The 25745-nt window shown below is 33.7% G+C and overlaps 2 protein-coding genes across 3 annotated transcripts in view; both read right to left on the minus strand.

Moving 5' to 3' along the window:
- Window positions 1-5605: 5605 nt before the first annotated feature.
- Window positions 5606-14030, minus strand: LOC123700879. The gene is made up of 10 exons (XM_045648243.1): window positions 13744-14030; window positions 13299-13442; window positions 12372-12555; window positions 10739-10908; window positions 9931-10249; window positions 9034-9159; window positions 8607-8773; window positions 7757-8163; window positions 6226-6361; window positions 5606-6050 (listed from the first exon to the last, which is right to left on the minus strand). The coding sequence occupies exons 1-10, from the start codon at window positions 13777-13779 to the stop codon at window positions 5742-5744; spliced, it is 1998 nt and encodes a 665-aa protein (XP_045504199.1). The 5' UTR covers window positions 13780-14030; the 3' UTR covers window positions 5606-5741.
- A 366-nt stretch (window positions 14031-14396) lies between these two features.
- Window positions 14397-25745, minus strand: part of LOC123700648 (Bardet-Biedl syndrome 5 protein homolog) — a 216404-nt gene continuing 205055 nt past the window's right edge. Inside the window, exons 1-7 of one of the 2 annotated variants that reach the window (XM_045647896.1) lie at window positions 22238-22302; window positions 21291-21439; window positions 18817-18994; window positions 16434-16524; window positions 16087-16233; window positions 15613-15804; window positions 14397-14676 (exon numbers count right to left, since the gene is read on the minus strand). In XM_045647896.1, the coding sequence (XP_045503852.1) occupies window positions 14458-14676; window positions 15613-15804; window positions 16087-16233; window positions 16434-16524; window positions 18817-18994; window positions 21291-21439; window positions 22238-22302 (1041 nt within the window). In that variant the 3' untranslated portion in view covers window positions 14397-14457. Of the gene's footprint in view, window positions 14677-15612; window positions 15805-16086; window positions 16234-16433; window positions 16525-18816; window positions 18995-21290; window positions 21440-22237; window positions 22303-25745 lie in introns of those variants that run through there. The other variant, XM_045647897.1, reaches the window with a different exon arrangement.

A 25745-nucleotide genomic window follows, 5' to 3' on the forward strand; every position in this document is an offset into this window, starting at 1 on the left:
ATTGTGCAGTTGCATGTTATTTTTAGTGAATTGTGTTTTACTTACTACGAACGATTTTATTCAACAAACTCAATACCTACTAACAATTCCCGAGGAACGAGCCGAACGCCTTTCAACTCCTGCGTCTCACCCTGCACGGCTCGTCCCCCGCATACTTCTTACCGTCACGCAACAAGCAGTTGAGAGCGCGATAACATTGAATGATAAATAGTGTGCGGAAATTTTATAAAACTTGTTTCAAGAAATACGTGATTATTAGTAAACCTTACAAGTTTGTTACAAAAATGTTTGACATTTAGAATCTCCATTACATTTGCAAGGTTTAAAACCAAATATTTTTTTTACTGGTATAATTAATAAGTACAATAAAAACGCCTGAAATTCAGATAAAATTCGTGCAAAAAGCAGATTTTTGGAGACTTATACTGCATTTGTTTTTCCAAATTTTGAGTTCGCGTTTTATTAGAAACCTAGGTATAGTTCAGAGGATACCATTTAGTTAAAAAAAATTCAAAGAAAGATCCTATACAACGCCATAATCACGTACAAGCGTTTGTATGGAGAGATGCACGGGTTGACCGCTCTTAAGAGCGCGCTATGCGTCCACGCTTGCAGCGAACATGCAATGAAAGGCAGAATGTTACATTTCATGTTACGTTTCACCAGTCTGTACCCACCTTTAGGGTCGTTTTAGAGCTAGCGCGCACGAGCAACTTTGTCTCCGCAACTATTTTGTCTCTCCCACCCATGGGCTATTATGAAAGTGCGCGCACGTAGCGACGCGGACGCAACGCCCCATACGATGGGAGAGACAAAATAGTTGCGGAGACAAAGTTGCTCGTGCGCGCTAGATTAGAGATCTAATTGAGGGATCTAACTATCTTAAGTATTGTGTGATTAGAAATAATTAGGTATTTAAAAAATGCTCTAATCCTTTTTTGATGGGGATTCTAACCCAATCTTTCGTGCTAATGTTAAGAAAACTATACCTATGATTGTTTAATTTTTAATTTTATTCTTTATGACACAAATAATAAACTTCTACCAAATTTTATTCTTTGCTGTACATATTACAATAATTGTAGCTAAATAATAAAGTTTTGATGAGAAATAAGTGCAAATTATTTATTTTCATCTAATTTGTAGGCTTCTAAGTTCCTAAAATTACAATATTATGATTTCATCGATCTGAGCTGATGATGGCGGTTGGAGCCGAAGGTAAGAAAGAATCTTCAATCTACAGCCTGGGATGCGTAGACCGTATTAATAAACCACACGAATCGTTAGTTTCATTTTCACATAATCTGTTCATTTAAATTGCTGAAAAGTGTGCTCATAAGTAATACAGTCGAGTCTCGTTAATTCAAACCTGCGATAATTCGAACCTCTCTATAATTCAAAGTTATCACGAGGTCCCTACAAAATCTCTTTATATTTCGAACTAAATCCATACATTTTTGTGCACTTGGTAATTCGAATGAAAATACCATTGCTATATAACAAAACGACGCGTTAATTCGAACTCATCGGCGTCCAACACTCTACAATTCAAAGTTGCAGAGAGAAAGAGGCGGAAAAATTGTACGCAGGTAGTCAGGTAGGTACATTTTGTGACAAGTTCAAACTTGTTCAATGAGCCGTTGTTTTTGTTATGATTAGTTTGACTTTACACTTCTAACAAATTGGTATGTTTAGTTATCATACAGTTACTGTAGAATAGCATTTAATAAATAAAATAATTGATTTACAATTAATATTTAATAATTCGAAGTTTTATTTATTTCCTCTCACAAATTTCGAACCATTTGATATTTCAAACTCTTGATAATTCGTAATATTTTGAGAGTCCCTCGAGTTTCGAATTAACGAGAGTCGACTGTAGTTTAAAAAAAAAATATTTCTTATTTTGTTTAATAATATATTACGATTTATGAAAAAAATAAAAAAGATATTTGTTTTGGTTTTTCATAATATTATCTAACACATAAAAAAATAAAGGTAGGTGGAGCCATATTATTATGAAACTATGCATGGTAGCAAGACTACCTACTCAAAATTATAAGTGAACCAATTTTGGATGAATTGTTATTTCTATTTATTACAATTAGTATTATGTTCTTTTGCATATTAAGAAATATTAAACAAAATTCTACATAATATACAGTTTGCATTTTGTAATGAGTATACCTAAGTGCAAGATAAGTGCATATAAACGTCTTACACACACAATTTTATTAGTATAGCTAATACTAATATTATAACTGTTTGTTTGTTTGAACGCGCTAATCTCAGGAACTACTGGTCAGATTTGAAAAATTATTTCGGTGTTAGATAGCCTATTTATCGAGGAAGGTTATAGGCTAAGCATCATCACGCTACGACCAACAGGAGTGGAGCCACGGGGGTGAAACCGCACAGCGCAGCTAGTATTGAATATTTTTATCTTTTTGAGTTTCTTTAAAATGTGAAGAAAGCATCAAAAGATTAAAATTTAATGAAATAATGTTTACATACCTATGAGAAATAATTGTAGATTATATTTGATTATGTAGGTATGATAAGCTGTTATGATTCAGTTGACAGTCATCGGGGAAGTACTAGGAAGCTATTGTTGGTTATTTATAAATTATAAAAATAAATAAACTAACGCAACGTAAACAATCCGTAAGTATAATGGTAAGTGCATATTAAATTGCGCTAGCGGGTGTGTGTTCGATTCCCGTTGTTTGAAAAAAGAATTAGGATTTCAGACATAAATATTGATAGTAGTTACCAAATCTAATAAAACACACGTCACAAATTATAATTTAATAGATATATAAATAATTCAATGGATGGTATTATGCAACACAATAGCATTATCATTTACAAGTTACTAATATCAGTAATATGTATAGAACAATGTGCTGTTGACAGCGTTCTAGTAAATTGAGTGATAAAATTTTTAAATTGCTTGCTTATTTTATTTCAAGAAGAAATAGATACTTATTATTTTTTTATATACATATTATGATCACCTACACCGTTATCCGTCTGTCCCTATCTATCATTAAAACAGTGCAATGGATTTTTATATGCGGTTTTGGTTCTAGAGGGTTTTTTTTGGACAATTTTTGACATTCATCATGTGGTGGATAATACAAACTAGGTAAGAAACTAGGTATCTAGGACTATCTAGAAGAGTCATCAGTCATCGTCATAGCACAGAAAAATGGCAAAGTAATCAAATCCATAGATATTGGAAGTGGATTCATAATTATTAATACCTAGTTATAATAATTATTAATTATAACATGACTCTAGTAGGTAACAATTGGTAACATAGTGACAGAAAACAGTTTTTTTCGTATGTAATGTATTACTTAATAATAAAAAACCTGAATGGCATATAGAGATTATAATGTACTCAGCATTAGCACTACTTATTATCCGGATACGTGATTGAAGTGGCAAATATCCCTATCACCACCGCTGCATACTGCCAAGATGCGGCGCTGCGAAGGACGGAGAAACATCGTAAGGAAACTGACATCCAAGAGTCAAATGCGGCATACGACATCAGTCTGCTAAGCCGCACTTGGTCAGTGTGGAAGATTATCCTGCTGTAGGTACAAATGGATTACGACGCAAAATTTATTTGTGTTTTATCTACAAAGCCCATTATTTCAAATACCTATATACTTTCTTCTATCACATTGATAAGTGGAGTACAGTGATATGAATATGAAATACTTTGCCCTTTCTCTAAAACAGCATTCTATAGGGACACTCCACGCCATCTAGTGACACTTGTTCGAACAATTTGCATTTCAGAAACTAGTAACTCGTATCAATATAATAAAAACATTTTTTTTTATTATTTCGTAATTATTAATATGAGAAAAACTTAGTTTAGATTTTAGCCGCTGTAACTTTAAGATGGTTTAAAAAAATAAATTCATACTAATATTATAAATGCGAAAGTAACTCTGTCTGTCTGTCTGGGTACTCAATCACGCCTAAACTACTGAACCATTTTGCATGAAATTTGGTATGGAGATATTTTGATACCCGAGAAAGGACTACCTTTAATTGAGTATTTGAATAAAAAAAAATTATTGATTTTTTTCATGTATTTTAAAACTTTATTATTAATTATATTGATATTTAATGCAAAAAACTCAAAAAAAAAGGTTTTTCAATTAATTATAAGCAATTAAAAATTGATGAAATTTAAAGTAAAATCACGTGACTATAAACGCGCCATGACTGGTCACCATAGATGTGACGTCAAAATGTTAAGTTGTATACGTTTTTGTATCAACTGCAATGTGTGAAAACTAGCATTATGACGTCACACGCGTCCGGGTGACGCTTCGGGAGTTGTCGGTGTGTTTTCGGTAAGTACTGGATTCAAAGACTAATTTTTATTTTGAAATAACTTTTGAATTATTGCAAAAAAAAATAAAAAAAATAGTTTTGTTATAAAACTAATATATAATCTTTCCATTTAGCACAAATTTTTTTTATTCAAATACTAAATTGCGAAATATGTACCACGGGCGAAGCCGGGGCGGACCACTAGTGAAGAATAAATGATCGAAAGTGGAGACCTAGATAATATGTCTCTAATGTGTGGAAAAATGCATACCTAGTTCCATTGGTGCCAATCCTTTTTACTGATAGATTTATCCGAATCTAAGACTACCACTGTACTTTGAAGTTATGTAAATAAAATATCAACTATGAGAAGCAGCTATTTTGCACTTCAGTGACTGTTGAGACTGAGAGGCAGCCATTTTGCACGCACTCCCGGCATTTTTTAACGTTTTATTATGTTTTCTAGGTTCTTAAGACTCTCATTGTATTACAACAATAATATTTGGAATATTATTATACTTATATTGAAGCGGAATTTCCGCTTTTAGTATTTAAAGTACCTAGTAGAGTCGTAGTAGTTACTTAAGTAGTTACGAGACTTAACAAAAAAAAAAAAACAAGAGGTTTTATCACTTGCCCTTATGATTACATACTATAACTATATGTTATTATTAATTAAATATAGCCAAATGGTTCAAAGGGATTAATAAAACAAAAAATATTTATAAATATTTATTGTAGAATTTTATACAAAGATGCATACAAAAATAATGTAATTTTGGTAAAATTCATTGAAATGATAATGCTCTGTTAGATATATTTCTATTGAAGCTATACAACACTTCCTTCAAACAAATTAATATATTATACATTGTAAAAACAATGTATGTTTCATTATTTAGTACAAATTGGTAAATAGGTTCATGCACAATTATTATCTAAGTATTTATACTTAATATGAAAATTCAAAACACATTACCGCTATTATTGAGTGAATATGATAATTTTTACAAAGGAATAAGTACCTAAGTAAGTACCTACCTAGTGGATACAAGAAAGATTGATTGTAAAAGTGATCACATACTAAAGTAACGAAAAATATACTGTAAAAACAAACTAAAAAAAGAAAATAAATAAAATTCATAATCGTTATATACAATATAAATACTCAGATCAAGTCCCTATATATATAATTTTATATAATATTTATATAATATAATATTTATTTATATAATATTCCCCATAATTTTATTTAAATTACTTCATTTTACATGTAAACGGAAATATTTTCTAGCGTCGACATCACAGCGGCCATATTGAATGAGGCACATGTCAAAACGAATGACAAGAAAATGGCGCGTTTGAAAATCAACTGTCAAACTCTAAACGCTTTCTTGCGTCAAATTAACAACCTCGGTCGGAATATTTTTATTTAAATATCGTCGAGTTGTCCTCATTCTGCCCGCGGCAACACTATCGAAAACCCATTTCGAGCTGACTTCGCCCTCCGCCATTCCTACCGTGACGTCACAGCCGCCATCTTGAATTATCGCGCCACAGAGTGTTAAAAGTTGAATTATGGCGGGTTTTTGGAACGCGTTCGGTTGTACGCGCACTTTTATGCCGCTAAATACGTCGTACGCGTATTCTGAACGCATCCGACCTAATGCTGAACGTTCTACGCGGGCTTTCTGGAAGATTAATAAGAATAAAGATATACAATTTTAAGATATTTTCAATAATACTGATCCTTAGTAAATATTTATTGTTATGAAGTTAAAATATCTTAATTTTAATGCAAAAGAAACATACAAATACCGAAAAGTAATCTTCCATTTTAATGTTTTTAAAAACAATTTAAAAAACCTGTGCAATCTTCAACAAATGCGGCACTTCATAACCAAAGTGCGGTAACAATCTGCCCTCTTTAGCTGAATCGAGCGCCCACTGTCCATACAATACTCTGCAACCACGCGCCGCTCCTAACAGTGCGTTTACCGTCCTGAAGATAATAAAAAATTCTATATAAAGTGAATAAATTACATACCTACAACGTAATAATTTTTTTAGCATGAAACAAAAGGCATTTGCAATTGTTCATCGGCGGTGTTAGTCGCTTACCATCAAGTGACCAAACCTTGCCAACTTTTAGGTAAAAATTTCAAAAAAAATATCTATATTTCTTTTAGAAGCAATTCTCTTCACCCTTTTTTTTTTTTTAGTGGGGAAATCTTGCATAGATACCCACGGTCTCCGGGGAAGAGGCCGTGGGTTATGTCGGATTCCTACCGACCAAAATCCCACTGTGTTCCGTCAAGCCGCATCAGCGACAGGGCCACGGGTATGTGTAGAATTCATCCGTGACCCCATCAGCGGCAGCCCGTCGCCGGGCCCAAACAAGCTAAGAGCCTGCCAGCTCTACCCTCATGGAGCGGCGTGAGCGGAACACGTCTCACGCCGCCTCATCCCACCGGACAATGGACTAAATCCCCGCTCCATCGCCCGGCTCCCCTCGTCAAGGAGGCTGGTTGCGGCTGCGTAAATCAGCCGCAGCGCGACGACGACGCCCAATAGGACGTCGGCGCCGGATCGGGTCCGCGTGAGGATCCCTCTCGCGAACCCGCTCCGCCTCCTCTTTCCGCGAGATCACGTCCTCAGAGAACGTGATCACCGCGCGCCAGGATCTGTCGCTACCCACCATTGCGCGAACAATGGAGGGCAGAGAGAGATCCGACCCGACGACCGTGACCAAGAGAGCACGAGGCTCGGCCCACGCGGGGCACACGGCAAGAGTATGATCTGCCGTGTCCTCCGGGCAGGCGCACCAGTGGCAAGCCATGCTGGGCTCCCTCCTCGCGACTTTACACAGATACCGCCCGAAGCAACCGTGCCCGGACAGTACCTGCGTAAGGCGGAAGGTTATTGCCCCCTTGCCGCCTGTCGCACCACTCCTGCAGCACCGGTCGAATCTCTGCGACCGTCCGCTCTCCAGCGCTGGGCTCTTCGAGCCGGCGTTCCCACTCTCGGGACCGCCGTTCGGCAGCCTCAGCCCCACAGCTCAACCCTCCACAATTCTCTTCACCCTGCACTTTTGAATCTCACCCCAAACGAAAATTTTCACTCACAAACAGATAATACATTTTTTTTTTCAAATAAGCTGTGCTTAGTCTCACATGCGCGTTGTCTGCGTGAGACATGAAATATGTCTGCTATTTGAATGGAAAAATTTGTATAACAATATTATAATTAAATCGAAAAAACTTAATTTTCACATACATGCAGAATGGGGCCACATACTTTTATAGATTAAATGGAAGAATCGTGTATTAAAATGCAATTGAAAAACTCATGTACGCTAACCACAAGACAAAAATTAATAAAAAATATACATAATTACCTTGGCTTAGTATTAACTGTGTCAGCGCTACACATAACACTGTTCCCTTCTCCATTATTCGCACTCACATTATTAATAACTAAATCACTGTTACACAACACACTAACACCACTTATGTTCTTGCAAACCACTTTAGTTCCAGTCGGCACGTTTATTTCATTACCTATATTATTACAATGATCTTCGACCAAAACGTTTATATTTGAAAACAATTTTTCCAATATATCTTCTGGTTTATTACACTGATTACACATAGACACATCTTGGTTATTTTCAACAACTTCTTTACAAGAACCAAGTAACACATGGGTCGTTTTTCTGTTCACTTTTGATTGTATTTTCGCGTTGAGTTTTCTTAGGGCATTGCAAGCTTCGTGCCTTTCGGATTTCGACATGCCTGTTAGTACCTGAAATTTCGAATTTTTATGTTATTACATTACAACATTTAAAGGTTGTAAATTATAATGAATAGTGACAACTAATGAACATATTTAAACTTTTGTATAATATTGTTTTGGTAGACAATGAACATATTTAAACTTTTTAGAAATAAGTAATCGTTGTCTATGCTGATAATAATAAATAAATAGCTTTTCGCATTTTAAATTTTAATGCACAATTAACATCGAAAATATTTCAATGGTAGGGAAGAAAATAAAGAGTTTGTTTGTTTGAACATTCTAATCTCAGGAACTACTGACTGGTCCGATCTGAAAAATGATTTTGGTGTTAGATAGCCCATTTAACAAGGAAGGCTTTATATTATCACGCTAAGGCCAACAGGAATAAACCACTGCGGGTAAAACCGTGGGTCACAGCAAGTAAATTAATATTGAACTTCAACACTCACAATCCTTGGCACAAATTTATGTGTCCGCACTTGTCTGTGTGTCTGTATCTGTGTCTGTTTGCTGAATGACGTCACCAGCTTCCTCGCGATTCTCTCAGCGCGTGCGAGTTCCTGCCTACCTCGCTGCGTGAGTTGCGTCGCTTTCGGTCTAGTGGGTGTTGGAGTTTCTGTTGGTAGTTTGAAATAAAAATATAGAATACTGAAGAATTTTAATATGAGTAATGTATGTAGTATGGCATATGTTGTGCATTTAATTTTAACACTGAATAAAATAACAAGGGTAGTCTATATATTTTCTTCTAATAAAAATTCATGTAAGTACTACAACCTAAAATATGCAATATGCTTTTGTTTTTAAGACAAAATCGATTATCGAAGTCCATGCTAATTATTATTGTTTTACAAAACTATTTTTTTTAAATTATACCTTTATCATCATCATCGGTGATCAGTTCAGCTTCCTTGTGGGTGAACAACTTTCTTCTGGATTTAGTCCGTGGCGGGGAGGTGGGTGTGACAGGGAGGGCTCTACGGGGCGCTGTGTTTACGCGATCTGTGGATTTTTTGTTATCATTTTAATTAATCTTATCTTATAATATATATATAAATCTCGTGTCACAATGTTTGTCCTCAATGGACTCCTAAACCACTAAACCGATTATAATAAAATTCGCACACCATCTGCAGTTCGATCCAACTTGAGAGATAGGATAGTTTAAATCTCAAATCGTTTTAAAGAAAGCGGGCGAAGCCACGGGCGCGGGGCGGTAAGCTAGTATATTATATTCAGAAATAATATATAATAATTTTATATTCAGACATCAACTACAATCTTGAATGCTTCTAAACATAATGAGTTATTGCAATAAAAAAAAGCTTCTACAGACAGCTTCATCGGAGTATTCAAAGAAATCTTTTTCTAAAATAACTCCATTGCAACATGAAAAGAAGACAAACAAGCACAGTGCATTTTCAAATACTTTTGTACAGTATAACTAAATTGAATAATCACACTGTAATTGTACCAATAAATATAAAAAAAAAATGTGTGCGTGTACTAGTGTACACACGTAAGAAGTGAAATTTCTTTATGACCTGATATTTTTCAAAAAATAATTTACTATATGCAACTTTACAGAAATACGTCGAATCACGCGTGGTAGGGATAAGAAAAAGATGGTGCGTAACGGAAAAATGTCACGCGTAACGAAAAAATGTTACACTAAATTTTTTTCCAACCCCGATAAAGAAGTTTCACTTCAAAAACACTTGAAGTAATCATCATCAACATCTGTAATAAAAGTTACTAATAATTAAAACTCACTAGCAGTTTTATTTGGAGATTCAATAGATGCGTTTGTCTTATCGCGCGACTGATCCGTGGATTTATCGTGCGACCGGTCCGTGGATTTGTCGTGCGATTGATCCGTGGATATATCGCGTGACTGATCCGTCGATTTATCTCGCGACCGATCCGTCGACTTATCGCAAGACTTGTCTTTGGGCTTGTTTGGCTTTTTGCGAATTTCTAAGCTATTTTCAGTTTCACTAGATATTCTTAATCGTGCAGGTCTTCCTTCATCACTATCTTTACTGTCTGAGAGCAGGTCTGCGAGGGGTATGTTGTCATGTTCGGCTTTTTTCTGGAAAATTAATGCGTAGAAGAGTGTAAATAATTTAAAAATATACTTTTTAATGGATTTTAATGACTTGTTCGTTATATTATTTTATTATTTACTTCGACGACAAAGTTCATCTGTGTGTTGATCACTACATAAAGTAGCTTTCTCTGTCCCTTTGTATGCTGAAATCTTTAAAACTACGCAACGGATTTTGATGCAGTTTTTTTTAATAGATAGAGTGATAAAAGAGGAAGGTTTTAGTATATAATTTATTAGGTTTTAGACAAAGCGGGCGAAGCCGCGGGCGTTAAGCTAGTAAATTATAAAAACAAAAACATAGGTATATTTATGTATATCATCTCCACAACACCATCCACAACGCCATCTAGTCTACTCACACGCAACGAAGTCGCGGGGATAAAATATTAATAAAAAAAATATACAGTGATAATTTTTAATAAAATTATAATAATCATAAGTTTCTCATTTGCCAACTCAAATTCTACTAACCAACAATTGCCGTAATGTAGCCGGCGACGGCAAGTCCGAAGGCCTAGTGGGCGCGGGGAACAGTCTTTCTGGCAAGCGCCGGGCCTCCGCCGCACAGGCTTCCACCCACAGTGGAGACACCAGCTGGCAGGCTAGGGCTCTGCCCCGTGCGCGGACCTTGCGACATCCTCCTACAATTAAATGCATAGTGTTAACAGTCAGATAATTTTATGATAAGTAAAATAATATTTAATATTAGCTCTACAATGTATATAGCTTAGATTAAGGATTGGTCTCCGCGCGCGCTACGACTAGATACCGCCGGCGTACTCGAAAAATGCGGCAACTAAAAGTACGCCGAAATCGGCGTACCCGAGCCAGTCGTGTCACAAGCATTGTGTGGAGAGGGCGTACCGATAGTTTCTAAAGATTTTGGACAAAACCTGAAGTAAAATGCGTGTTTGTGCCATAAAACTGTTTAAAAAAATACAACAAATAATAAGAAAGACACTGGGATTACGTACCATCAGGAATAATCGTATTATTCAATATTTCACCTGTACTTTGAAAATGTTGTTTACGAAAATACGACGCCATTTAGTGTTGCCGTAGTCCGTACTGCATATCCCAAAAACACACTTTTAATTTGAACTTATTTTATTCATTATGTTTTATTTTTTCAATACTATTACTAACGCATATTATAAAAAAATGATAATAACAATTAACAATTTATTTCTGTTTAACCTTGTTTAACTGACTCATATATACTTATGTTATTTTTTTTATTACCGCTTTTTTACTTTTAAAAAACCTTTGTGATAGTATAGTGGCATCGCAAGTGGATTTGAGTCACATGTCATGGGTTCGATTCCCGGCAAGGCCAAAATGAAATAAAAATATTTTTCAAACTTCTTTCTAAGATAGCCCATTTCCCATTTATGGGGTAAAATTTATGTAGCTGGCAGTACAATTCTTCACACACACTAGCGTCCTTACAAATCGCCTTACACACACTACAGAACTGAGTTGCCGCACTCACGGAGCTATTGTTTTTAGGTGGAGCGGTATCTAGTCGTAGCGCGCGCGCGGAGACCAATCCATAATCTAAGGTATATAGGTATTTTATATGTAAAATTGTTTTAATAAGCTGTTTTTAAGAATAATCCTGGATGTTCTTTCAGCTCTCTGAACTACTACAGCATTAAAAACTACTACACCTATTACAGCATTAAGGAATACATGGAAGATAAAAACCCACGGAGGGTTGTCGCGTAAAAACCACAGGACAGTTCTTTGGCATATTATGATAATATAAAGTTACATATTTTGTAAAATTAAATTGTAATACTGAAATGATTTAAAAGAGCAACTATGGAGTTTCTTGCCTCTTCTTCTCCATAGATACTGCTCTCCGAATCGGTGTTAAAATATGTATTGACGTTTCAAAAGTGTTAAAAATATGTATTGACATTTCAAAAGTGCTTCTCGAAGAAGTCTAATTGAATAAATAAATGTTTGAGTTTGAGTTTATCTTTACGTATCATTCTCAAAAATCTTGAATGGGAAATTTCTATTCATAAAAACATAACACAAAAAAACTGCACAAAAAATTCTAGTCTTCGCCAAGCTAATAAATGAAAAGTAAACTAACCTTGTGTCCAAATAAGATGCGTTACAAGGGGGCTCCACGCAGGCACTACAGACGCGCCAAGCGCCATCAGAGCAGCCCTAAGCGCTAGTGCTCGAGACTCCGCCCCCACATCGACGTACGCAACCACTCCGCGTAGTGCTTCACTTGTTATTGTGTTTGTATATTTTATTGGTTTTGACAGCAACTGAAATAAATATGTATTGAGTATGTACAGAGTAGATTATATTATATTGTCAAGTTGATTTTGAAATAAAGCACACAAATAACAAGTTCCACTTTTATTTAATTTTAAATTATTATAAAATCGATGACCGCTTTTGTAACATCATCAACCTGATGATGATTGTTGTTGTATTATGTTTTTTTTATTTAAAAAACAAGAAGTTAACTCATTTGATTTGAGATTGTTTTTCACTTCAGCTTATACTAAGCTAATGACAATAATTAGCTAGCAATTTGTTTAACTGAAAAGTAAAGTATTATATAATTGAACATAGTAAATGATAACATTTTAGTACTTAAGGTCTCAGCACACATATGGGATCGGAAAGGGATCGTAACCGTAACGCCTTTCGCCTCGCTGTCAACCAGGCGTCAACCTACCGTATGCACGTGACGAAAGCGTATCAGCAGCGCCTGCACGTCAACTCGGCTACGGCTAGGCGACACCGGCGTTACGTCTAAAAACGGTAACTACGGCAAGTCGTAGCAGGCAGACACGTAAGCGCGTGGACGGAGAGACGTAAGCGCGGGGACGGAGAGACGTAAGCGCGGGGACGATGAGCCGTTAGCGCTGGAATTGCAAGTTCGGAGCCAGTTCCGAGGCGAGGCGATTACGTTACTATTCCGATTAGTGTGCGTTGCAGTCCGATTAACAATTAAAATATAATGTACACAAAAAGAATCTCGCCTTAAACTATTACTTACTTTACTTGTATGTGGTTGTTTATTTGTCCGCACGTTCATTGGTTTTTTAGTCAAGAATTTATTTTGCTTATTGTTATCATCCACACCCTTTAAAGCGAGCCATTCTTCTCTGAGTCTTAACCTTTCAGCGATGGCTGAGCGTCTCTGAAAATTTAAATTTATGTTTTTGTGTTACGGTTTTCCGCGGAAATAGTAGTTGAATAGTAACAAACTCTACAGGCCACTTAATGACATGGATTCTATTTAGTGATATTCTTCATTAGACATGATACTGCTTTCCGAATCGGTGGTAAATGTTATGTTATGACGATTCAAAAGTGCAGAAGTATAATTGAATTAAATTTTTGAGTTTGATCATTCTTTGTTTAGTTTTATATATTCCAATACAATTTTCTTAATTTAGTGACCTCTGTGTAAGTTTGTGAAAGTTAATTGATATACTTACCAATCCAGCAGCACTCCTATTATTTTCTTTATTCATATTGGCAAAGCGACTAATTTGTATCTTATACACAAAAGTCAACAACAAACACTATTCTCAAAAATAGTTCTACTGTTTGTTAGGTAGGTATTTTATTAAGATATTGGACGTATTTTACGTGCAAATCTTGTTATAATTAAGCAACATAAATGTAATATTTAATGCTGGAAGATTGTAAAGTCACAAAATAAACATTAACTGCTTTATTTTCAAGTTTAAAGTTTATACTTGCAAGCTGGACATATTGTAGGGATTTGTGAGTGTGAGTGTAGTGACGTGACGTTTGAAGTTTACATTGACATTTCTGATTCTGACATTTCAATTTTTTACATGGCAAGATAATACGTGCTAATCTTGGTGCTAATACTGCAAGATACCCAAATCCCAATTAAACATTGGTAACTTACTTTTCGACTTTTCGCATACTTTATTATATAGTTATTATTATACTAATTTCATCGTGATCAATTTTCTCTTATTTTCTCCAATAAAGTAGAACTTATTCTATGCGGTATCATGAAATATTGATTGTACCCACATTGTACCTATGTATTAGTAATTACTAATTAGGTATATAATATTATGGGAGTAGGTAGGGTCATAAGAAGACGAACGAGACGAACAAAATAAATTTATTTAGTCTACAGTTTATTCTCAAAAATATATTAATTTTAGTACTCATGTTGTAGTTTGAACTTCAAATAAGCTTTTCAAAGTAATTCCTTCTTTCAATGGTTCGATAGCAAGCCCCAAGTAAGGACTATACACTGGTTGAACACTGGAATCTTCATTGTTTTGAGCTAAATGTGAAGCTAGATAGAGTGTTGGTCCCATTTCTCCACGCGGCTCTCCTATTTCTTCCAGTTCTTCAATATCTTCATTCAAGGGTCGTGGCTCCTGAAATAAACATATTTTAGAAGTAGGTATATAATATTTAGTAGATACTAGCAGTACCCGTGATACAAATCGCGAGTGCTTTGATTAAATTTAAATTATAACCTATTTTATGTTGCCTATGACTAAATATTTTTTTTTTTATTGGTAATAGGGACGCGCTTGACCACAATCTCGCCTGAGGTTAAGCTGAGATGTGATCTAAGATGGATGAGATGTTCAACAGTTTTTGTGTGAAGCCCGAAGAACAGACAGTCTTCTACAGATCAATAAACCTCATTTTAAATTATTATGCAGTGCATAGTTTTCTCATGCCTACATATTTTTATGTTTCCACTATCGCGATGATATTTTTGTTTTCGTATTACAATGCATTTCGAATGTACAGTAAGATTCATGAAAGATTACTACGGCGCAGAAGGCATATTTTAGGTCCCTTTGGAGGTACCAGGTGAGGCGCGGGCGGATTTAATTTTAAATAAATAAAAAATAAATTATTTAACCAACATTAAAATATTATTTTGACTTAAGTCTTTTCTTCATGAGTGTACGTGCGCAGACTTCCGACATTTGTGGCCATCTTTCGTGAATCGTACTGTACGTTACATCGTATTATGTGCAGTGGAATGTAGCCCAAGTGGGAATTGTTAGAAAACAACTTGAATTTTAAACTACGGCCAATACTACTCGGTTTATTTAGTGTCCATATTTGAAAAATTGAATAATTTTTTTTTGCAGATTAAAAACATTTAAAGAAATATCAGTTGAAAAAATGTGGACATGCTTATTAGCTTTGTTAAAATTGAAATAACTACACTTTACTATTGTCCTTTAATTAACGGATATTCCCAAAAATATAGTAAATTAAATTGTCGATATGTTAATTTAAAATTCAATGTATTGAGACTTAGGTACTATAATTTAGCCTAAAATATGTACCTCATGGTGCCAATTCATTTCGACACCAAAGACCGGCTTTTCAGTATACGCTTGATGTAAAGCCTGCAGTTCAGATAGAAGAGCAGGCAGACGCTCCTTAGGATCAGCTCTGAAGCCGAGTACATAACCACCAGATGTAGGACGCACATGGATAACTAAGGCATCGCCGAATTTGGAGTCACGGATTGAAATCTAAAGTTTTATACATACAATTTTAATTTAATTGGTCTGTGTTTTATACAAATTAGTAAATAACAAATTTTTTGAACTTTATATTTTAAGTAAAAATTGTATTATTTAAGAATCACACTAAATAAATTATCATAACAACACGTAGCTTGAACAACTAGAAATGTTAGTTCCCGGTAAAGAACCGAATTAAAAGTTAAATTATTAAGGAATAACACATTAAATATAGTTATAAATATTTAATAAAACAATTATAATTACCTTTAATATAGATTAAAAACTTACACTGTCAATCGTTATGTACGGCATAGAAACATTAAAAGCTTCATTGATATCCGCGTACCACACTATCCGAACATTGCTTACCACCATTGTACCCAAATTGCCCGATTCACTTGATAAATTCCAAATACCAGACTCACTCAGGCATATCTGAATAATTATTATTTACCATGATGACATAATATTATGTTCATCGTTAATAAAAAAATGCTAGTACGTGTATCCAATTATGACATTTATTTAGGAGGAAAATATTTTTTATAACGATTTTCAACGTTGCTGTAGGAACATAATAATATAGTTTTTAGCTAAGGTTTTTAGTAAGATGTAATTTATTGTTAAAAACCTACCTTTTCTAGAGGTAGAATGCGTAGTTGTTTGTTATGAATTATAGCGCTTCGTAGTTTTAAATCCCGGTACAACCTTGATCCCGCATAAGCTCTGAAATTAGGAAAACAACTAGCTTAACAAATATCTATTAATGAGCATTGAGATAATATTAATATGGAGACGATACCGCCTACATCACTTATGTTCCACTGAACATACGTCATGTGGCGTAACTGCACTCAGTCGCTTGCTCGCTCATTGGCGCGAACGTCACGCTCATTTTTTATTTGTTTTAAAGTGAAAAGCATCAAATATGCCTACGTGTGTGTTACGATATTGCACAAATAATACAAAGAATACGGAAAAGTGCAAAGGAATAACTTTTCATCAGTAAGTAACTAGATAATAATTTTTAAAACTTAGTTTGAGCAAAATTTTTGGCGGGCGACATTTTGTCATAGATTAAAAATTTAAGATATGACATTGGGCATGAAATAAGTGTTGTTAGTAATATTTGCTGGCGTATATTTTTATAGTATAAAATAATAATTTTACATATTTTGAAAAGCATAGACTGGTTGTTAATTGAAAAAAGGTGAAATCATGAAATATGAAAATCAATTAGGTACTCAATCACCAATTTTTTTTTTGTTAATTGATTTTAATCAAGTTTTTAATTGATATTGTATAAGCTACTGACTTGAACGTATAATTGAATTATTATTTATTTATCTGCACTAATATTATAAAGAGGAAAACTTTGTTTGTTTGTTTGATTGTAATTAATAGGCTCATAAACTACTGGACCGATTTTGATGAAAGGTGAATGCCCATTTTTGGTACTGGTTTTTCTCATGCATCAAGACAACAATACTATTAAAAAAAATCTCGGCAATTTAGAGGCCTTCTTACCATCGGAAAATATATTTTGAACAGGGAATGTTTTGTAAAATCTAATAAGACATGTAATTGTTTAGATCCGTTATTATAGATTTAGTGTCCATTACCGGTTACCACGGTAACCAAGCGGTAACTTATTACATTTACTATGGTAAATAGCTAAATGTATTAATATCGATTATTGTTTTCATTGAATTACAAAAAAATCAATTAACATAAAATCACTCTTTAAGGTATTGTTTATACACTGTAGGTTGTTTTAACAAAATAGTGAAGTAAAATAATATAAATATGTATATATATAAAAAAAAAATATTATTATGACATAGCTTGGTAGGTAACCAGTTATTTCTTATTTGTTTCTTTCTTCGAATATGTAGTGAAAAAATGATTCAAACAACAACAACAACATGTTAACCGAATAAAAACTCAATTGGCATTTTTTAAGTATATATTTAGGTTTTCTTGAAATCCGTCCCGGAAGATTTCTGGTGCCTACCTACACTAGCCGATGAACAGATAGACTTTGTCTGAAAGCATAAGCTCTACGCATAGATTAAATATGTTAATCGAAAAATAACCTTTGGACGATAAAATGTTACCTAAATCACACATAAACCTAACTAAATCGGGGTTATTTAAGTTTTGAGGTTATTTCACATTTTTCTCAATATCTTGAAAACCCCTGTTTTTATCACAAAAAAATCAATTGGTAAAAATCTTTTGAATATCGAAGAACCCTCCAAAACCACTCTGGCATTGACGCAACACTGTACTGTGGTCCATACTTTCATGGGCATTCTCCTTTGGCACAGACAATCTTAAGACCCTGAGAAAGAACATAGGCTACTTTTTATTGCGAAATATGTGCCACGGGCGAAGCCGGGGCGGACCGCTAGTTCAGAGATAAGTAATTAATATTTTTTCTAAAAAAGGCTCAATTTGTAAGGAATAAAACTTCCCATAGCCCTGACTGAACCTAAAACGTCACTATTTACATCATCCTATATTATATGCCAGATATTGTTAGCCCCGCGTAGTAAAGTCAGTTTATACCTAAAATAAATATTAAGTAAGTACAAAGAAAATTTCAAGTCAACGTGCATGTAAGGAGTGGCACCCAATAAAATAGACAGAATAAAACAAAGTGTCGCCTCTATAGCGGTGAGTCAGTGACATCGCATAATCTATGACTGTCTAGCCGTCATTGGCGTGCCCCGCGCCGCCGCGCTTGGCGCACAGATTTTGTTCGTGGTGTCTGCTCCATATTAATATTATCTCAATGTTAATGAGTCTTAATTTTTAACAAGGAACATTTTAATTTTATAAAAATTCATAATATGAATTGAAATAGGTAGTCTTGTCAATGTATCTGAAGCGACTAAAAATGCGATTCTAGATGACTTCCAAAAGAAGTCTAGTTGTAGGTAATCATAAATTATCGTTTAAAATGTTTGAATTTTCAACATTATTACGTAGAAGGCATAAAGAAAAACCGCTAACTTATGAACAGCAATCACAGTGGTGTAATGGCGGACGCAGTTCGGCGACAAATTGGTGAAAACAAACTCATATCTGTTCCTCTTGAACCCCGCTTGAACATGCAGCGCCTGTGTACTGCCTCGGAGACCAGAGGTTACAGTTTTAGAACTGGTTGTTATAAAGCAGTTGAAACCTATTGCTGGAAGAAGAAAATATTAATACATATTACTTTTGGAAGTATCCTTTATTCCATTTTCTTTGGAGTTAGGTACTTAGGTACCTACTAATAATATAATAATTAATTTAGCCTGAAGTACTTACTATATAATATGTATGACAGTTTATAAAATATGTATCAGAATTTAAACAATTTCAAAGAATTAGCAATAGGTTTTGGTATTTAGGTATTTGATAAAAAGTGCGGCAGCGCATGTTACTAAAAAATATAAGCTCTCTTTTTTCTCAATATTAAGTACCTATATCATATAACTATTTTCTCAGGTTCTTTCTATGGTTGATGATAAAAGTGAAGTCCCATGTCCCCAAGTGGGGTAAGGGGCAGATGCATTACACATCTGTTTCACTGATCGATTTTCTTTAGGGACAAGTAGCCTTCTGTGTCCTGCCAGACCGAGACATTTTTTTTTTCTTCGTCTCCACCGGGAATCGAACCCAGGACCCCTCGGTTTTACGCTCACGCGTCAACCACTGTACCAAGGAGGCGGTCATGGTTGCTCATGGTTGATGATGCATAATATTATATTAATAGATAATTTTTTCAGTTCTTAAATAAAGTTATTCATGGATTGTTGTTAGTTAAGTTAGGTACCTACCTATTACGTCATGAAAATAAAACAAAAGAATAAAATATAACTTTTCAAAATTAGAGAAGAACCCTATTTTACCGTTGCATATCGTAAGCCCGGTAAGCCCATATCACATAAATCGGTTTTGACTCACATGACACATCTATTCGGATCAAATTACTGAAATTATACCGAATGTTTGTGCCTTTGGGGATTCATTTATAAATGCCTAAGGCCGTTTCATAGGCAAGGAATATTTCCACGAATAGTATAGCATTAGCTGAAACGACTTTGAGTGCGTTAAATAAGCTTTTTGCAATAATTTCCAAAATATACCTGGACTAAATTAACGAACGTATATATATACTACTACAACTTTCTTATTCCATAATTGTTTTTGTTAATTATACTTGTCTAATATCTTCGCATATGCTCTTGTAGTGATGGATAAACTTACAAACTTTTTAAACAAGCTTATGAAGAAGGAAATTGTTTCTCTTTATTATAAGTCTAAACATGTACAATTGGGTGCAATCAGTTTTTAATTAACTAAATTATCTACTATAATATAGAATTTATTGCCCAGTACACATATTAATATTCGGAAAACCGAGCAACGCAATAGGCTATACACTAGTTTCAAACAATAATCTTATTCATACATGAAATTAATAATCCCTATGAATTAATTATGAAGAGACAATTACATGGGATGTGAAATTAGTTCAATCCCCCGTAATCCCGTGGGGCAATCATAGCATGAATATTGTAGAATAGTGGGGCATGGGGACACCTCGATATTGGAAACATGTATACTAAATATTGAGAAGCTGAAGAATTTGTTTCTTTGTAAGAACTAAGACAAGAACGTGCTAATTTCGAAGAAAAAATAGAGTAATATTTTACATGAAGTACACTACGATAATGAAAAAACACGTCATATAACACAAAGTATAAATATACTTCAGTTTTATATTCTTTTAAAAATATATAATAGGTATATGACATATTATGTTCTTCATATTATAAGAATTGATGAGCATGATATTGACTATACAGGGTGTCCCACTGTTGGTATACTAAGCTCAAAGGAAGTTATAGTTCTGCATACGCTGAGAACGTAAAAAATACTTATAAAATTTCAGACGCATTACTTTTCAAATAGATGAATTCTTAAAATTCTATGTTTTACACCCATAACAAACAACCCGCCCAACTTTGCCACTAGCACGTGAGCTATCGTGTAAGATTATGTTTTCATAGACAAAATGCTCACATTAGAGAAGCGGCATATGCGGGCTGCGCGAAACTAGAGAAGAAAACATGGATTTTCAGGAAAAATTTAGCAAACAATTTTTGACGTAAATTTGTTTTTTAAATATTTTTTACGTGATCAGTGTATGCAAGTAGTATACCAATAGTGGGACACCCTGTATAAGACTTCGCTACGACCAAGAAAACGGTTTATATTGACAGATATACATTTTATATAAATTATTGAGAGTTATGACATGAAACTGTAAACACATTTTTGCAATTATATAAATAAATGAATAGGTACTATTTATATTGAGAAATATATATTATTCCTACGAACATTAAACTTTTATTACTTTTATTATCTTCGCTAAAAGTAAAAAAAAAACTTATATAAAAATTTCCAATAGTTTCTTCTAAATACCTACTTACATAGATTAATCCTAGGTGATGACAAAGAATGCCATATCACCCTCAGGTTGGTTACCACCATTCGACCTTTGACCCCACAGTTTCCTTTCGTATCTTCTATGGGTTCGATTCTGTCGAAAATTTTTTCGCCAGAGCGCAGTTTTAGGTATCTGGGAAAAAAAAACTTATAATTCAAAGAGACTGTTCAATGTTCAAATACAGGTTTATATTGGTATGTATTATTAAAATATGTATTATTAAAACAAGTTTGGAATAAACGTAGAGACGAACTGGCAAGAAATAAGTATTTTTTTTAATTTTCACTTTAATTTCACATTTACCTATTGTGAGGCAAGTGATTAAAAACAAAACGTTCGAAACAAAAATATATTCCCTACCTAATAATTAAAATACATTACACTATAGATAGATCATTGAGTAAACCAGTAGGTAGGTGTAATTAATCTTAATATTTAAATAAATCTCGTGTCACAATGTTTACGTCCTCTATTGACTCCTAAACCACTTAACCGATTATAATAAAATTCGCACACCATGTGCAGTTCGATGTAATTTCACTTATTTCGATGACATTTTAGTTATTTTGAAATAAAAATTGCGTATGGCACCTATTTTACAACGAAAAAAACGTCTTGCAATAAAAAAATTATGTCTGATGGATCTATCTAAAGGCAAAAGATTAAAAATTACGCGTTAAAAAATGACTTTAAATTAAGGATATTTTCCTGTGCAGATAAGATGCGCACTAATAAACGCAACCACTGCGGCCAGCCAGACAGCCCGGACTCTAACCGAAATAGCAAGAGGAACAGTATATCAAAAACCCAACTATACTAAAATGACTTTTTTTTAAACGTTGCTAGCTCCCGTACTATAAGTAGGTAGCTCGTTTATAAAATGGGAAACAGATATTTCAATATAAGGTAAAAAACATAAAATATACATACTCAAACGGCAAATCAAATAGCACTTCTCTGTCTTCCCACACTATACCTTTTTTATTTTTGGACATTTTATTCAGACACTAAAGAGGTTATATTCTTGTTATTATATCGGTTGCTATGGCAACCAATGTTTGAAGGGTTTGAAGTCTCGAGCGAAAGGTATCGCCTGGTATCGCTATGTGGAAGGGTAAAATACGGTTTAATACCTTGTTAAAGAGTGTTAAATTAATAGTTTAATAATAAATTCGTTCAGTTTTTATAATAGGTTTTATGTATAGCTAAAGATTTAAAGATTAATTTCTTAAAGCAACCCTTAGAAGCAACCAATAAGAAAACTTCTAATACTAAATAACCTATAACTTTTATATTACTTTAGTTTTATGAAAATAAATAAATGCAATGAATTCGACTATTTCAATTTATAATTATTACTTCAGAGCGTCAGAAGTATATATTTTAATTCACAATTCTGTCTACTTCTACGATTATGGAATAGTTTCAATAACTTGTTATTCTTTTATCTGTAAATTCTTTAGTTCTAACTTGAACAATAAAATGAGTAACACTTTCAAAAGCTTTTACATTTAATTTCCATCTCTTTCTAATGGAATAATTAAATAGTCATTCAGCTCTCAACGATGTCAGATCGGTCAAAGTTTCTGACAGATTTATTGACGCCTAAAATATCTTAAAAGCCTTATCAAAACATTATCGGATTTGTCATCTCCCGTAGTGAGTGTCTCAAAGGATTTCATTTTACCCGAATTAATGGTAATTGTTTTGACAACTGGCAACTTCTTTGTACAGGGGAGGGGAGTTTATTGTTCCTTTGACGTTTTATGAGGAAATGCTACATTTAAGTTGGCAAGTTTAATTACGGTCTTTGCTATGGTAATTTACGTCAAACGTGGAGTGTGTTGAAATAAGCTTCTTGGTTGAAATATATATTTGTCATTGATGTTCAAAGTAAAGACATAAAGTACAAGATTAACTTGGTTATTATTTTAGCGGTAAGTACAATGAGACAGTCGTATATTGTGTTTGTAGGGAAATTAGAATGGAAATTTTCCGAATAAAATATCTAATAACAAAATTTAGAAGGCAGGGTTCAGTGGATAGTACTTCTGACTGGACAAATACTGTAGTAAATGATTTTAGGTCAAGTGAACGAAGGCGCAGTCAACGGGTTGATGGGTTACCGTTGGCTTCTTCAATATAGCATTGTAATGAAGGTCATTGTTACAATATCCTTTGTATGCTTCTAAGGTTTAATTAACTCCTTTATTGTATAATTTATGTGTTAACTCAATTATCTTTTGATCCATTATTAATTGACATTCCCAATCCCAAAAACGATATACTTAGGTAGATTCATAATTCGTATTGATACGAAAAGATGATCATCTTTTTTATATGAATGAATGAAATTGATTTTAATTAGTATGTAGTTACAAATAAATAAATTAATAATTTATTTCAGACACAGGAGATCCGTGTAGCAGTACACAATATTTTGAATTATCACTATTAACGTTATTTCCATCGATGGTGTTCACTACATTTCAAATTAAAGTTATTAAAATAACATTTCCTAACATTTAATCTTATAAATTAATATTATAAAGATGAAGAGTTTGTTTGTTTGAACGCGCTAATCTCAGGAACTACTGGTCCGATTTGAAAAATTCTTTCGGTATTAGATAGCCCATTTATCGAGAAAGGTTGGCTATATCACCCTCAGACCAACAGGAGTGGAGCAATGCGGGTGAAACTGCGGGGCACAACTAATTATTTATGTACACTATTCATAGTGGAAAATGATCGATCAGAAGAAAATAATCACGCAAGTGGGCGGAATAACTTTGACCTAAAGTTATAAGGAAAACAATTAAATATTACGAAGTACAAATATTAAATATGGCTGAACGTAAAAATGTTTTTACTGTCGGGTTTATCATGATTACGAACGATTACAGTCCTCGTAAAGTTCGCGTTACTCCTACATTTTAAATGTACTTTTGAGGTTAGGAGTTTCGCATAAATATGTTGCCACTGCATAAAATATGAATTTTAGCGAGGTTAATGTTGCTATAATGCTGTGGAGAATACAGTTCGTTTTCCGAATTTTGGATGGATATTTATTATTTATTTAAGCTCCAATCTTAATCAGTATAAATCTCTAAAGCTGAAAACTCGAATATTGCGGTTTCTTTATCGTAAGTTTTATGTAGCGGAGTGTTTAATCTTGTAATAAAGTTTCAGTTCAAATTGTAGGTTTGGGCTTAATAACGACGCAGAAATTAAAAGTCATACTTAGGTAGGTATGTATAATATTAGTGTGCATTATTTTCTTTTGAGAAACGTAATTTTTACTTTGATATCACTACGTAAAGCTTTTTTAACAAGTCTGGGACGTCATTACATCTCCTAGTTCCCTATTAGGCCTATTCTTGTATGGTAAAGGAAACCTTAGTCCTTTGATATATAGCCTAAAATCTCGTGTATAATGACATCATCCTCAGATATAGCATTATTGCATACCTAGTTCCTGCATAATTGTGTGATATTAAATTCAACACATTCTAATATTGCCTGCTATCCCTGCTATACTTCTCCTTGGTGTTAAGACGTAATTTCAAAGTTGTCAAATAAGGATTGTTTTATTGGTAGTTAAAGGAGCTAGACATAACCGCTTGCATAACCGTCATTATAGTCGAGCCAATTTAATAGGCAACATTTGACGTCTATCAATTTTATCTACGAAGAGAGGTAATCTGCTTAAAAACATCGATTAAAGTGAATTAATCGATACGGATTTGAAACATTTGTCAATCGAATTTATTAATTTATGATGATTTTTATTCACAAGTAATCAATGCATTCGATTCTAGATGTCAGATTTCGATTTTTAGAGTAACGTCTCTAGTATTTAAAAAGAAAAAAGGTATATTGACACAAAATTGTAGCGACGTCAGTTCTTCAATTCAGAAATTGTTTATTATGTTTAGTATGGTTTATAAGTAAAATGAAATCTTAAAATTACTTGTATCGGTCATCATTATTATAAATATGTAATCGTAATTGAAAAAAGTTAAGCAAATGTGCAGTTCTAACAAAACGAAATATCATGTTATTCTATGTCGTCGTTACTAGGTTACGTTGTTGAATTTTGTTGAACTGTCAAATGTTGCCTATTAAAATGGCTCTACTATAATTGATAACTCGGTGCAGGGCCGTCTTAGACTATGCCGGGGCCCTTGGGCACACAAGAATTGGGGGCCCTTTGAAATATAAAGAAATCAAACTAGGTACGCAAATTTTTTCCCACAATTATATATGTTTTTGCCCTAAATTGAAACTTAAAGAAGTAATAAGAAAACTTAAAGAAAATTTCTATGTAAAATTTTTGCTCCATTTTTTTATACATTTTACAAAAAAGTTACTTCTGACCAATCTTGTATTATAATATGGTCTTTTGAGGAAACTTTTTTTCCTTATTTTTTTTTATATA

The sequence above is a fragment of the Colias croceus genome, chromosome 20 (assembly GCF_905220415.1).
Source record: "Colias croceus chromosome 20, ilColCroc2.1".
Lineage (NCBI taxonomy): Eukaryota > Metazoa > Arthropoda > Insecta > Lepidoptera > Pieridae > Colias > Colias croceus.

Excerpts from the sequence above, each read along its gene's own strand:
- LOC123700879 (XM_045648243.1), bottom strand. The coding sequence starts at position 13,779 with ATGAATAAAGAAAATAATAGGAGTGCTGCTGGATTG. Across the intron at positions 12,556-13,298 it reads AACAACCACATACAAGTAAA|TTGCTGTCAAAACCAATAAA; the intron begins GTAAGTAATAGT and ends TATTTATTTCAG. Across the intron at positions 6,051-6,225 it reads ATTTGTTGAAGATTGCACAG|AAAGCCCGCGTAGAACGTTC; the intron begins GTTTTTTAAATT and ends TTAATCTTCCAG.